Genomic DNA, 14318 nt, shown 5'->3' on the forward strand with positions numbered 1-14318 from the left:
CTCCATGCACTTCTGTGTATTTGCGGGGACCCTACACGATATTAGGCAGGTGTACCAGTTTCTTTGGCTCTTCAGTGTGTATACACGGGCATGCTGAAAAGTAATGCCTCTGACTTTGTTTTACTAATATTCTACATCTTTATTCTTAATGTTTACATATTTATATCTCAGTATAAGGTAATTGGATGAAAAAAAAATCTACTCACCAAGCAGCAGCAAGAGAATGCACATATATATATATATATATATATATATATATATATATATATATATATATATATATATAAAAAAGATTTTACTTACGCAAGCTTTTGGAGCCAGTGGCTCCTCCTTCCAGCAGAAGGGTGAAGGGGAAGGAAGATGGGTGAAGGGAAAGGAACTGGTGAGCTTTAGGAAAAGTGGTAGTTTGGAAAAGTCACCCAGAACCCCACGTCAGTGGAGACTTACTGGATGGGATGAGAAGCTCTCCAGTTCTTCTCTCTTCACCCTGTTCCTACCCCTCCACCTTTCTGCCAGAAGTGAGCTACTGGCTCCAAAAGCTTGCATAAGTAAAAGCATTTTTAAATATGTGTTCTCCTGCTGCTGTGTGGTGAGTAGATTTTTTTATCAAATCAGTTACATTACATTTTTACTAGTTTCATTGTTATATTTATATCTCAACATAGTCACGATGGTGATGAAAACATTTATCTCGACAAGAGAGCAGTTTGTTGATACCGTCAATGAAGAATGTTTGACTTTGTTAACAGAGCCACAATCTCATCCCTGTTTGCAACACTTCATGATTATCAAAGTGAAGTCCTCAATGACATTCTTTAAGTTTTGGAAATCATATGGGGCAAAGTCGGGACTATGTAGGATGATTAATGATAGTGAACCCAATGCTTTGGACTGTTGCAGATGTTGCAGTGCTCTGTGTGGTCTGGCATTGTCACTGTACACACCTTTCATTCTTCATTCTCTGCAGTTAAAAACTCTAGTACAGCCTGCTGTTTCTCACCACCAGACAGAGGTACATTACACACAGGCACATTACATGCTACAATTCAGAGTGTTCTAGCAGCAGAAGGTCACAATTTGCATCAACAAAATGGGAAAACTCGACTGAGTAGTGTGCATGACATGTAATACTACAAACAATATTGAGAACAGAGTAAAAAATTTGGAGGCATTACTTTTCGGTATTCCTTCATATTAACTGATGAACCAACCTGATTTCGCACTGGTAGCTCTAAGTATTATGGCTATATGATCAGTCTGGAATAGTGATAATTAGACAATGGATTTTAGGTAAAAACCTATTTTGTTCCTCATTAAATAAAGGCAATAACAGTTGTACATACACCAATTATGCCAATTTACGATCAAAAACGCTGGTTTTATAGCACCTAAAAACACCTAATTTCAGGTTAGTACCTTATTGTACCTAGACTTTAAAAACCCAATTAAATGAAATCTTTTATGACTAACATTCTCTCGTCGTCTTCCCAGCTAAGAATGACAAATATTTTATCGAAAATTGTAATCTTACAGTACCTAAAATAGCTAATTTCATGTTAGACCCTGACTGTACCTAATTTTTAAAAATCCAGTCAAATAAAATTTGTAGGACTAAAGCTACTCTGCTGGTAAACCGGCTGCTTAGAAAACAGTAATTGAATGACAACTGGTTTGTTTGCATGCGTGAACGCCAATTGTGAGTCAGATGACTGCATACGCCAGGCTGTAACAGCCCACCCTGCTCCACAGAGCATTGTTGCTCACTGTAAACCTTCAAATGGGCCAGCAGGGCACTGAGGAGGTTTGTGATATGCCTCCAGTGCCTTCCTGCCCTGTCAGAACAGCCTATTGAAAACACCTGCACCATTCAGTCGGTCAGCGTGCTGCTAGGATGTGGTGTAATATTTCACAGCTACTGGATTTTTAAAAATTAGATAGTCAGGTTCTAACATGAAATTAGGTATTGTAGGATTTTTAAAAATAAGGTACAGTCAGGTTCTAACATGAAATTAGGTATTTTAGGTACTGTAAAATTACAATTTTCGATAAAATATTTGAGAGTCAAGCATGCCGAAAATAGCCAGCTCCAAATCATCTCTGATTCGTCATTGGTTACAAGAATTTCCTGGTTTCTCTACAGATGAAAGAGTTATTCGCTGCAATGTGTGCAACAAAGATGTAAGTAAAATGTTAATCTTTTATCTGCTACGTCCACTCAGAGAACAGTGATGCCACTGTTTTTCCTGAGTTAACTTTGACCAGACACATGCAAATGCAGAAATATTGTTTCTAAACCCTCAATGTACATTACTTCTGCTAAGTAGATCTTGTATGTAAATTCTCCCACAAAGTCTTTCTCATTTATTTTTGTTTTTATGCATGTTCTGAGCAGAGGTCGCATTTGAGTCAGCATGTTGCAGGGATTAAACACCGGGCAAATTCAAAAAAATAAATAAAACTTGCCACAAAGTTTGTAACTAAACTAAATGCAACAAAAACAAATTTCACATTGACCTTTGTTGAGCCATTGTTGGAGCAAACATATCATTCAATGCAGATGAAAAAAGCCCAATTCAAAAGCTTTCTAGAGAAATACTGTCACTGCAGCATTCCATCAGAATCCACACTGAGAAGTAACTATTTCGATACTTTATATGAAAATACATTGAGCAGGAAAAGGGAAGATATATGCAATTCATACATGTGGATCTCTTGTCAATGACACAATTGACAGACAATGTCAATAGGTGGTTAATTTGGTTGTTGGAAAGTCAGGTCCAGACACTCGCTCTGTATCTCATCTGATCTGCAGCAAGGGGCTATAAATGATTAACCAGAAAGCAATTGCTCACTTTGTTAATGAAGTTCTCAAATTACTTTTCCATGACAGTCTAGATGAAAATAAAGTACTTGATAAAGTACTTGCAAACTACACTGATGCACCCACATACATGACTGCTGCTGTTAAATTGTTGAAAGTATTTTCCCAGCCTTGCTCCATATTACATGTCTTGCCCATGCCATGAATTGTGTAGCTGAGATGATACATCTTGAATTTCCACATTTAAATAAGCTAGTTTCAACCATCAAAAAGCTTTTTATTAAACCACCTACAAGACTCCAGTTATTTTAAGAGGAACTTCCCAACGTACCACTTTCACCAGAACCCACACTTACTCGTTGGGGAATGTGGCTACAAGCCATGGAATATTACAGCGAGCATTTGGAAGACATTAAAAACATTGTTCTTAAATTGCGGGAGGAGGCAGTGAACATTACTTCAGCTAAAGATCTTCTAAAGGACCCAACTATTTCCAACACCACCGCATACACAAAATCTCATTATGCATTTTTGGTCCCTGTTATTAAAGCTCTAGAGTGTTCAGGAAAACCAGTCCACACACAACTGAGACTGATAGAAGAGGTGACAGAAAAAAATCAACTTGGTCCCAGGTTCTATTGGTATGATAGTTAGTAAAAAAACTACAGACAGTGCTACAAAAAAACCCCGGACTGACCACCCTCTGCACAATGGCTGACATCCTATCAGGTAAATCAACAGAACATGAGTGTGCAGTCCCATTTTGCCTAATACCCTCATTTAAATATGCCCCGGTAACATCTGTTGTCGTTGAATGCTGATTCTCAGCATATAAGATGCTATTAACAGACAAGAGATACAGCTTCTCTACAGAAAATCTGGAGAAAGTGTTAGTAATACACTGTGACTGTAATTATGGACATGGACAATAATATCATGTGGATTTTTGTCAATCTATTTATCTTTCTACACAATAAAATGTCAGATTTTGGTCATTTATTTTCTGATTTTTATAACCCATTTTTGTAAGTGATAGAACCTATTTTAGTACCTAATTTAACATTTTTAGAACCTAAAAGTCCAAGGTCTAGTGATAATGTTACATACAAAAACCTTCCCCCCCCACGAACCATAGACCTTGCCGTTGGTGGGGAGGCTTGCGTGCCTCAGCGATACAGATAGCCGTACCGTAGGTGCAACCACAACGGAGGGGTATCTGTTGAGAGGCCAGACAAACGTGTGGTTCCTGAAGAGGGACAGCAGCCTTTTCAGTAGTTGCAGGGGCAACAGTCTGGATGATTGACTGATCTGGCCTTGTAACACTAACCAAAACGGCCTTGCTGTGCTGGTACTGCGAAAGGCTGAAAGCATGGGGAAACTGCAGCCGTAATTTTTCCCAAGGGCATGCAGCTTTACTGTATGGCTAAATGATGATGGCGTCCTCTTGGGTAAAATATTCCGGAGGTAAAATAGTCCCCCAATCGGATCTCCAGGTGGGGACTACTCAGGAGGACATTGTTATCAGGAGAAAGAAAACTGGCATTCTACGGATCGGAGCGTGGAATGTCAGATCCCTTAATCAGACAGGTAGGTTAAAAAATTTAAAAAGGGAAATGGATAGGTTAAAGCTGGATATAGTGGGAATTAGTGAAGTTCGGTGGCAGGAGGAACAAGACTTTTGGTCACGTGAATACAGGGTTATAAATACAAAATCAAACAGGGGTAATGTAGGAGTAGGTTTAATAATGAATAGGAAAATAGGAATGCGGGTAAGCTACTACAAACAGCACAGCGAATGCATTGTTGTGGCCAAGACAGACACGAAGCCCACACCTATGACAGTAGTACAAGTCTATATGCCAACTAGCTCTGAAATTGAAGAAATGTATGATGAGATGAAAGAAATTATTCAGTTAGTGAAGGGAGACAAAAATTTTCTAGTCATGGGTGACTGGAATTCGATAGCAGGAAAAGGAAGAGAAGGAAACGTAGTAGGTGAATATGGTTTGGGGGTAAGACATGAAAGAGGAAGCCGCCTGCTGGAATTTTGCACACAGCACAACTTAATCATAGCTAACATTTGGTTCAAGAATCATAAAAGAAGGTTGTATACATGGAAGAAGCCTGGAGATACTGACAGGTTTCAGATACATTATATAATGGTAAGACAGAGAATTAGGAAGCAGGTTTTAAATCGTAAGACATTTCCAGGGGCAGATGTGGACTCTGACCACAATCTATTGGTTATGAACTGTAGATTAAAACTGAAGAAACTGCAAAAAGGTGGGAATTTAAGGAGATGGGACCTGGATAAACTGAAAGAACCAGAGGTTGTACAGAGTTTCAGGGAGAGCATAAGGGAACATTTGACAGGAATGAATGGGGGAAAGAAATACAGTAGAAGAAGAACGGGTAGCTTTGAGGTATGAAATAGTGAAGGGAGGAGAGGATCAAGTAGGTAAAAAGACGAGAGCGAGTGGAAATCCTTGGGTAACAGAAGAGATACTGAATTTAATTGATGAAAGGAGAAAATACAAAAATGCAACAAATGAAGCAGGCAAAAAGGAATACAAACGTCTCAAAAATGAGATCGACGGGAACTGCAAAATGGCTAAGCAGGGATGGCTAGAGGACAAATGTAAGGATATAGAGGCTTATCTCACTAGGGGTAAGATAGATACTGCCTACAGGAAAATTAAAAAGACCTTTGGAGAAAAGAGAACCACTTGCATGAATATCAAGAGCTCAGATGGAAACCCAGTTCTAAGCAAAGAAGGGAAAGCAGAAAGGTGGAAGGAGTATATAGAGGGTCTATACAAGGGCGATGTTCTTGTAGACAATATTATGGAAATGGAAGAGGATGTAGATGAAGATGAAATGGGAGATATGATACTGCGTGAAGGGTTTGACAGGGCACTGAAAGACCTAAGTCGAAACAAGGCCCCTGGAGTAGACAACACTCCATTAGAACTACTGACAGCCTTGGGAGAGCCAGTCCTGACAAAACTCTACCATCTGGTGATCAAAATGTATGAGACACGCGAAATACCCTCAGACTTCAAGAAGAATATAATAATTCCAATCCCAAAGAAAGCAGGTGTTGACAGATGTGAAAACTGCCGAGCTGTCAGTTTAATAAGTCACGGCTGCAAAATACTAACGCGAATTTTTTACAGACAAATGGAAAAGCTGGTAGAAGCCGACCTCGGTGAAGATCAGTTTGGATTCCGCAGAAATGTTGGAACACGTGAGGCAATACAGACCCTACAACTTATCTTAGAAGCTAGATTAAGAAAAGGCAAACCTATGTTTCTAGCATTTGTAGACTCAGAGAAAGTCTTTGACAATGTTGACTGGAATACTCTCTTTCAAACTCTGAAGGTGGCAGGGGTAAAATACAGGGAGCAAAAGGCTATTTACAATTTGTACAGAAACCAGATGGCAGGTGTAAGAGTTGAGGGGCATGAAAGGGAAGCAGTGGTTGGGAAGGGAGAGAGACAGGGTTGTAGCCTCTCCCCAATGTTATTCAATCTGTATATTGAGCAAGCAGTGAAGGTATTAAAATCCATGGAGAAGAAATAAAAACTTTACAGTTCGCCGATGACATTGTAATTCTGTCAGAGATAGCAAAGGACTTGGAAGAGCAGTTGAACGGAATGGACAGTGTCTTGAAAGGAGGGTATAAGATGAACATCAAAATGAGGATAATGGAATGTAGTCGAATTAAGTCGGGTGATGCTGAGGGAATTAGATTAGGAAATGAGACACTTAAAGTAGTAAAGGAGTTTTGCTTTTTGGGGAGCAAAATAACTGATGATGATGGTCGAAGTAGAGAGGATATAAAATGTAGACTGGCAATGGCAAGGAAAGCGTTTCTGAAGAAGAGAAATTTGTTAACATCGAGTATAGATTTAAGTGTCAGGAAATCATTTCTGAAAGTATTTGTATGGAGTACAGCCATGTATGGAAGCAAAACATGGACGATAAATAGTTTGGACAAAAAGAGAATAGAAGCTTTCAAAATGTGGTGCTACAGAAAAATGCTGAAGATTAGATGGGTAGAACATATAACTAATGAGGAGGTACAGAATAGGATTGGGGAGAAGAGTAGTTTGTGGCACAACTTGAGTAGAAGAAGGGATTGGTTGCTAGGACATGTTCTGAGGCATCAAGGGATCACCAATTTAGTACTGGAGGGCAGCGTGGAGGGTAAAAATCGTAGAGGGAGACCAAGAGATGAATACACTAAGCAGATTCAGAAGGATGTAAGCTGCAGTACGTACTGGGAGATGAAGAAGCTTGCACAGGATAGAGTAGCATGGAGAGCTGCATCAAACCAGTCTGAGGACTGAAGACCACCACCACCACCACCACCACCACCACCACCACAACAACAACAACAACAACAACAACAACAACAAAAACCTTCCTCATGCATTAGTTTATCTATTAGTGAAAATTGTATCACAATCTCCACAGTAGTTCCTGAGATTGGCCTACAGATACAAACAGAAAAATACAGCAGCAGTTCAATTTATAATTTGTATACATGCCACATACTTTCATTAATTTAATACGTATTTATTTCAAAGCCTCAGGCAAAAACACCAATTGGCATCTCAGTTGAAAGACAGCATCAAGAATCAAAAAGAAATTGCTGTATTCAAAAGCTGTTTTATTCAGCTACTGGTACAGAATAAAAGATGGGTAGAACATATAACTAATGAGGAGGTACTGAATAGGATTGGGGAGAAGAGTAGTTTGTGGCACAACTTGAGTAGAAGAACGGATTGGTTGCTAGGACATGTTCTGAGGCATCAAGGGATCACCAATTTAGTACTGGAGGGCGAATGCTGGTTTACAAATCACTTGTCAATGTGGACGGCACTCTTGGTGCTTCGACATCTTCTGCTAAGGGTAAAAAGAACGAAGTAAGGGGAGTAGGTAAAACTACTCAATTTGTTCTTATTCATGGACCTACTTTATTTTGTGGTGCGAAGTTAAATTTTTCTTTAATGAAAGTTTCATCTTCTTCCAGTTTGGGTAACGGATGGATAACAGTTGCTTTCGTTGCTTGTAACAATGCAGGGAGAGCCGGTTTGGAATCCTTTGAAACTCGTGAAATTTTGGCTTACCGTACTATACCTGTTTCTGAGATTATTATTGCTAGTGAGGGTTCCTACCTTTTACCGCACGGGAGTTTGTTTTTGTCTTGTCATAGACGTTGTAAGATAAATTCCGATTGTAGTATTCACTTATGAGTGAAGGCTAGTGGTCCTTCTTCTTTGGAAGATTGTCGCATTGTGGGTGAAGAAGTGTACTTTACTTTTTGCTGCCAGCATAACATATTGAGAAAAGTTATTGCATTAGCTGGCTGACACTGGGTAGAACCAGCTCGTCCACACTAAATGAGGAAACACCGTTTCTCAGCTGCAGCAAAACTTAATCCAGCTGAATCCTCATCCATCAACAGGGTCTTCCCTTCTCCCTCCCACAACTCTGCTTGGTTCTCTATTTAAGCACATTTTACTGATGTGGAAAAGACAGGCTATTATCATCACAACAAAGTCCTGATATGTCACACTTGCTGCAATATTTACGGCAGCATTCAGAGAAATCATCATTTCCTTCTACAGAAACTGATACTGACCCACAGTCTGCAGGGTTCAACACAGTCCATTTGGTTACAGCATTTTAGGCAGCAGCAAACATTTGCATAACCTATAAAACATTCTTTTCATGACATCCTTTCTTTTGAGGAATGAAGTTGACCGCTGCACAACAGCCATTCTTTATTTAGTTTCCACAGGATGAATTATGCCCAGGTCTAGAGGCTTCAGCTGTTTTGTACAGTTAGCAGGAAGATACACATCAACATTCCTGAGAAATGGCATTATGTTTGGTTGTGCAGGACATCTGTCAGTCAAGAATGACATTCCTTCCTGCTGCACCCATCTCGGCATCTAAATTCCTAAGAAACTTCATAAAAATTTCAGCAGTTCTCCAGAGACACACAGCAGTTTCCTCATATTTTTAATAAATTAGGGGAGACCCCACTTCTGCCAAGACTGAAATTATTTCTCATAACCTTATCAGTTGTAGCAAAATATTCATACTCCAATGTTCAATAACTTCTAAGTCCACTCTCTCTGTATAGTCTTTTTGTTGCCTGTCTTCTAAACCTCAACTTGGGCCATCATTAAAAGTTTTGACCTGCTTTTAGGAAAGAACTGAAGCAATTCATCTGCAATCACACAAGTTGCAACTCTCTCTTCTGTTACCCATTGTCTCTTCTTCACCACAAATATTGCATGGAATGACAGAATCGAGAGAACTGAGGCTCAAACTGTATGTAGCCTACCCACTTCCAGTTCAGATAATTGTACATATCTGACTGGAACAGGTAATTGTCCAATTAAACTGTACACACCTTTAAACAACAAAGCATGACAGTTCTCCCTTTTTAATGCAGAAGGGTGGTGACTTTCAAGATTCAAAAGTGCTTGGTTATTTTTCACTGTATACTGCACAAAGAAAACAATGCCAAATTGTATTTCTTTGTCGCATTGAAGAGTTTAATGTACCGATTGAGTTCAACATCACAAACAATTTTCAGTTGTACTGAGTCTTAAACTTTCTTCAGTGTAAAATTCAATATTCAGATAAGAAACACAATGTGATCAATTGGTGCACTAGTATCTAATTGTAACATTTTCTGTGACATATCACGTGACTCACACGAGGAAATTGGCAGTTGTTCAAAATTATCAATCAAATATTATGACCTACCTACTGGAATAAGAGTCAACTTTTTTTCCTTCAGGAATTTAATGCAACTGATTTGAAAAGATTGGGAATTTTGTGGTAACTGGGTTTCTGTTTCCAAACTATTTAGTATTTGTTCCTTAAAGCAACTTTTGCTAAACAATTTCAGTAACGATGTTCTTATGGCAATTTTGGCAGGACTGTACCATTATGCTGAGCCCTGCAAAGTGATGTGAGTCAAGTATTTGCATATAAAAAACTAATGATTACAGCATCAATTAATCTTTAGAATAATACAGAATGGTGCAGAGAAATGAGAAAATCTGAAATAATCAGAGAAAATGAAGGGAACTTCAAAACTTTACCTGATGCCGAAATGAGTGTGCTATACGAGTGAAATTTAATTATGCTCCGCTTTTTAAAAATTGCACTATTTAAGTGTCGTCCTTTCGCTGGATACATTCATTAAGTCAATTCTGAAGTTTTTGCACAGTGCAGCACAATGTGTTCTCCAGGATGCTGGCAACGTTCTTTTCAACTTGAATCTTGAGCTAGGCAAGTTTTCTTGGTCTAATCTGGTACACTACACTCTCCAACAGTCCCCATAATAAGTAGTCACAGACTGAAAAGTCTGGTGATCGACGTGGTCACCTGATGTTAGCATTCCTTGAAATCTTGTAATCCCCAAACAAACATTTCAATATACTTGGGGAGTGTGTGAGATAGTTCCATCCTGTGGAAACCAGATGTGCTGAATGTCACGATTTGGGAGAGAATGGAGCCTTGGTCCAAAAATGCCTCTCTCATGCTAGCATAACAAAGAGAGATGTCACACAGTGAAGCAGCCTCCATCTTCAGGGAAGTAAGGGCCTGTCATCCCACGACAACACAGCACATTGTACAGTAGCTAATGCGCTGTGTGATATCCATAAATTTTGAATAAAGTTAGCATTCTCACTTATTTTAGCCAAGAGGATTTCACAAAACTGTATGTGTAGGATCAGCTGTGGTCATCAGTCTCTAGGGGCTTACACACTACTCACTCTAACTTACGCTAAGGACAACACAGACCAATGCCCGAGGGAGGACTTGAACCTCCGGTGGGGGGAGCCGTGCAAACCGTGTCAAGGCACCTCAGGCTGCACGGCTACCCCACACAGTTGTATGGGTGAAATTGAACGTTACGGAGTATTCTTTGCACATTCCGATGTCCAAGTCACAAGGACGAAGCAATTTTTTACACCGAATGACGAGGATCCTTCCCACTGCAGCCTGCAAAGTATAAATGTTTCCTGGGGTATGTACCGACAATACACGCCCCCTGGGCCACTTTTTCAAAGCCCAATCAGTTTCTTCAAAGCTACAGACCCAGGTGTTGGTTGGTTGTGTGTGAAGAAGGAACTTGACCACGGGTTGAGGGGAGAGGGCGATGGGGTTTGAGATCTCATAATGATGCTGAAACACACTTCATATAGCTGTCACATTGTCACCAATTTTGGTGTGCACACTCACTGTGACTACACTCCTCTGCAACTAAATGTCCATTACTACTTGATAGTATGGCATCTCCCTCCTTCCCTCCCCCCTCCCTCCCTCCACAACCACTCATTCTTATTGAATATACAGGGCTTCCAACATCAGCTTCAAATGTTCTTGGTTCTCTGCAACACCCTGTACAAATACAGACTTTTTAAGAAATTACTACATGCATAATGTTTGCCAAATCCCATACCTATTTATGATGACTTGTCCATATCATTGCAAAAATGATCGAAACATAAATATGTAAGATAACTGTAGTAGCTCTTGTCTGCTTTAATACTGGCTACGTGTTTTCGACAGCCTCCATTTCCAATCCTAATATTGGCATCAGCACAGAGCAAGAGCTATGTGTGCTGTCTCCCTCCCTTCCTCCCCCCCCCCCCCCCCAACATTTTGTACAGAAACTGTATGATAATACATAACATGCACTAAAATTACTGTATGAAACACCCCCCCCCCCTCTCTCTCTCTCTCTCTCTCTCTCTCTCTCTCTCTCTCTCTCTCTCTCTCTCTCACACACACACACACACACACACACACACACACACACACACAGAGAGAGAGAGAGAGAGAGAGAGAGAGAGAGCCCGTATCCTCTTACTGACTGAGCAAACAGATCATAAATTGGAGTAAACACAGTATTATTTTGTATTTTATAATCAATTTAAAAATGGTCACAACATTTAAATGTACCGTTCCATTGCTTCCAACTGAAGAACTCTAAGACGTCGGACTCTTAAGCTAGTAGGAAATTCTGTAGAAAGTGTGTGCACACATCTGTCTGCGACATCCAGTCTGTTACAGTCCAAGGCTGCAACACAGACCTGCTCAAGGACCAGCAACCCTTTAAAAAAAAAAAGGTCAGGATAATGAAAATAATATTTTTGGAAAAAACAAAATGAAAATTGATTTTATTGCATGATAAAAATAAAGTATGTGTAGAAATAGTTTATTAAGATTATGTAACATTTCATACAATAAGAAACACTGTTCACTTGCACCCATAATTTAGGAAACACTGAAAAGTAAGGGAAGTTGTTTTTGTCACCACTAACATGCACCAACCAAGATGTTTCTGGCATCTAAGCTGAAATGTGCACCTCTTCCCTCATTTTAAATATTTGTCACTTCAAGATTACAGATTGTAGAGTTCCTGTTACGAAACTGCAAAAATTGCAGAGATGGCTTGTGTAAAGAAATTTGAATGAGATTCATTTCTACTTTTGTGATTTCAATTGCAGTTTTAAAACATAATGTTACCAGATATACAAGAATGCTGAGAGTTGAATAATTTGCCACTTATAGCTGACTCAAGTTCCTACAATGTCACTGGTTATACACTTACAGAATGTATGTATGGTAAGTCTCCCCTGACCCACAGTTCTGGGTGACTTTCCTGAAATCTACCCCTTTTTCTAGACCTCTCCAATCCTTTTCTTTCACCTCTCTTCCTTTCCCTTCAACCCTTCTGCCTGAAGAAGGAGCCACTTGCCCCAAAAGCTTGCCGGCTACAACCATCTTACGTGTGTGTTCTGCCGCCGCTTGGTGAGTAGATTTTTTATATATCCATTAAATAATTTACAGCTTATAGCTAGTGAAAAGATGGCATCCAAGCTTTCTTGAAAAAGCTAAGGTGGCCTGGGCTGTCATTAGTACTCTATTGAAAATTGTGTAGATATTAAAGATAATTTTAAAGAGGACATTGGAAACAAACTGCATGCTACAAAAAGTATAAGTGTTTATTCACAGTTGTAATACTTGTACATATGTATTATTAATCTTTGAAAGTTGTCCGTTGTTAGTGTAGAAACTTCTTGAGTTGACTTCAGAGGGTGTTGCTTGTGCTTAATGGTACTACCGATATTTGAAATGTTTTAAATAAATTTTCTGTTTTAAAATGCATTTCATATTTTATTAACGTGGTAGCAGGGATGCACAGTTGGTAATGTTTCCACAAATTGTGACAATTTTAGTTGATTTTAATGGTAATTTGACATTACAGAATTGAAAATAATCACACAATGGCTGACGAAAGACAGCAAATTGATAAACAGACTGGTGAAGCAAATTGGGGAACCTGGGGGATTATAATGAGAACTGTTTTAGAGTTTAACATCCTGTTGATAGCAGGTTATTAGGCATTGAGCACAAGCTCTGATTTGAAAGGATAGAGAAGGAAATCCGCTATGTCCCTTTCAGAGGGATCATCCTGGTATTTACCTGGAGTGATTTAGGGCAATTGCAGAAAACAGAAATCAGGATGGTCAGATGTCCTGAATACAAGTCCAGTGTGCTCATCTCTGCACCACCTCTTACAGTCTATCTTGAGACTGTGACAAAATCTCTGACATTGTATATGGTGATATGATTAAGCTGCAAGTAAGTGTGCAAAATTATGAAACTGATCTTGCTAAAAGGATTGACATCAATGTAAAATGAAGGAAACAGCTAATTCTATCCCTTGACACCAAGCCTTTATACTTTGTATTTAGGAATTCAAAGCTGCCAAAGATTCGGGATAAGCTACATAGGATTATGATGTTTGCACAGCATAAAACATTGATCTGCTTAGACACTAACTTTGTAACATTGTGTGGTTGTATACGAGGCCACCTAGCCAAATTTGATTAGGTAAAATCTGACTTTATTGGACAAAATGATCAATGGCAGAGACCTTTGTGCACAATTTTTGCTAAAAGAGTTCAATTATATTTAAGTTACATGGCATGATTTACTTACTGAAGAGAAAACGGAATATATTATTAAAAAAAGGAGTTTAAATTATAAACTGAACGTAACAGATCGTGATGATGAAAATGTTGCAATGAGGTTGAAAAAGAAAGTTAACAAATAATGGTGAAAGCGCATCAAACTTCATCTGAAGCAGATGTATCAAAAAGTCTCATTACAAAAAGAGTGAAGGTAGAAAATGCTTTTCATGTGACAAAGTGGGTCACTAATCAAAACAGTGTATAAATGTTCAGTTTGTCTTAAATGTAAGAAAAACAACCACTGATCAAATGAGTGTACTAGCACAGAGAGTAACATCAGTGGGAAGTTTAAGAAGTTCTTGCCACACAAATACTTCAAAATTTGGATGAGAGACAATTTTTCTGTAGATGCAAACAAACTAGATTGTGACAAGTGGAACAATGACAGCAGTGTGCCAACACATAACAATCAACGTGAT

General features: G+C 39.0%; 1 protein-coding gene across 1 annotated transcript in view; it reads right to left on the reverse strand.

Annotated features, from left to right (window-relative positions):
- The window catches only part of LOC124606593 (ER membrane protein complex subunit 2-like), an 81123-nt gene that overhangs the window by 25621 nt on the left and 41184 nt on the right, over positions 1-14318 (reverse strand). Inside the window, exon 3 of the mRNA XM_047138581.1 lies at positions 11822-11972. Coding sequence (XP_046994537.1) covers positions 11822-11972 — 151 coding nt within the window. The remainder of the gene's footprint in view (positions 1-11821; positions 11973-14318) is intronic.

Source organism: Schistocerca americana, chromosome 1, assembly GCF_021461395.2.
Source record: "Schistocerca americana isolate TAMUIC-IGC-003095 chromosome 1, iqSchAmer2.1, whole genome shotgun sequence".
Lineage (NCBI taxonomy): Eukaryota > Metazoa > Arthropoda > Insecta > Orthoptera > Acrididae > Schistocerca > Schistocerca americana.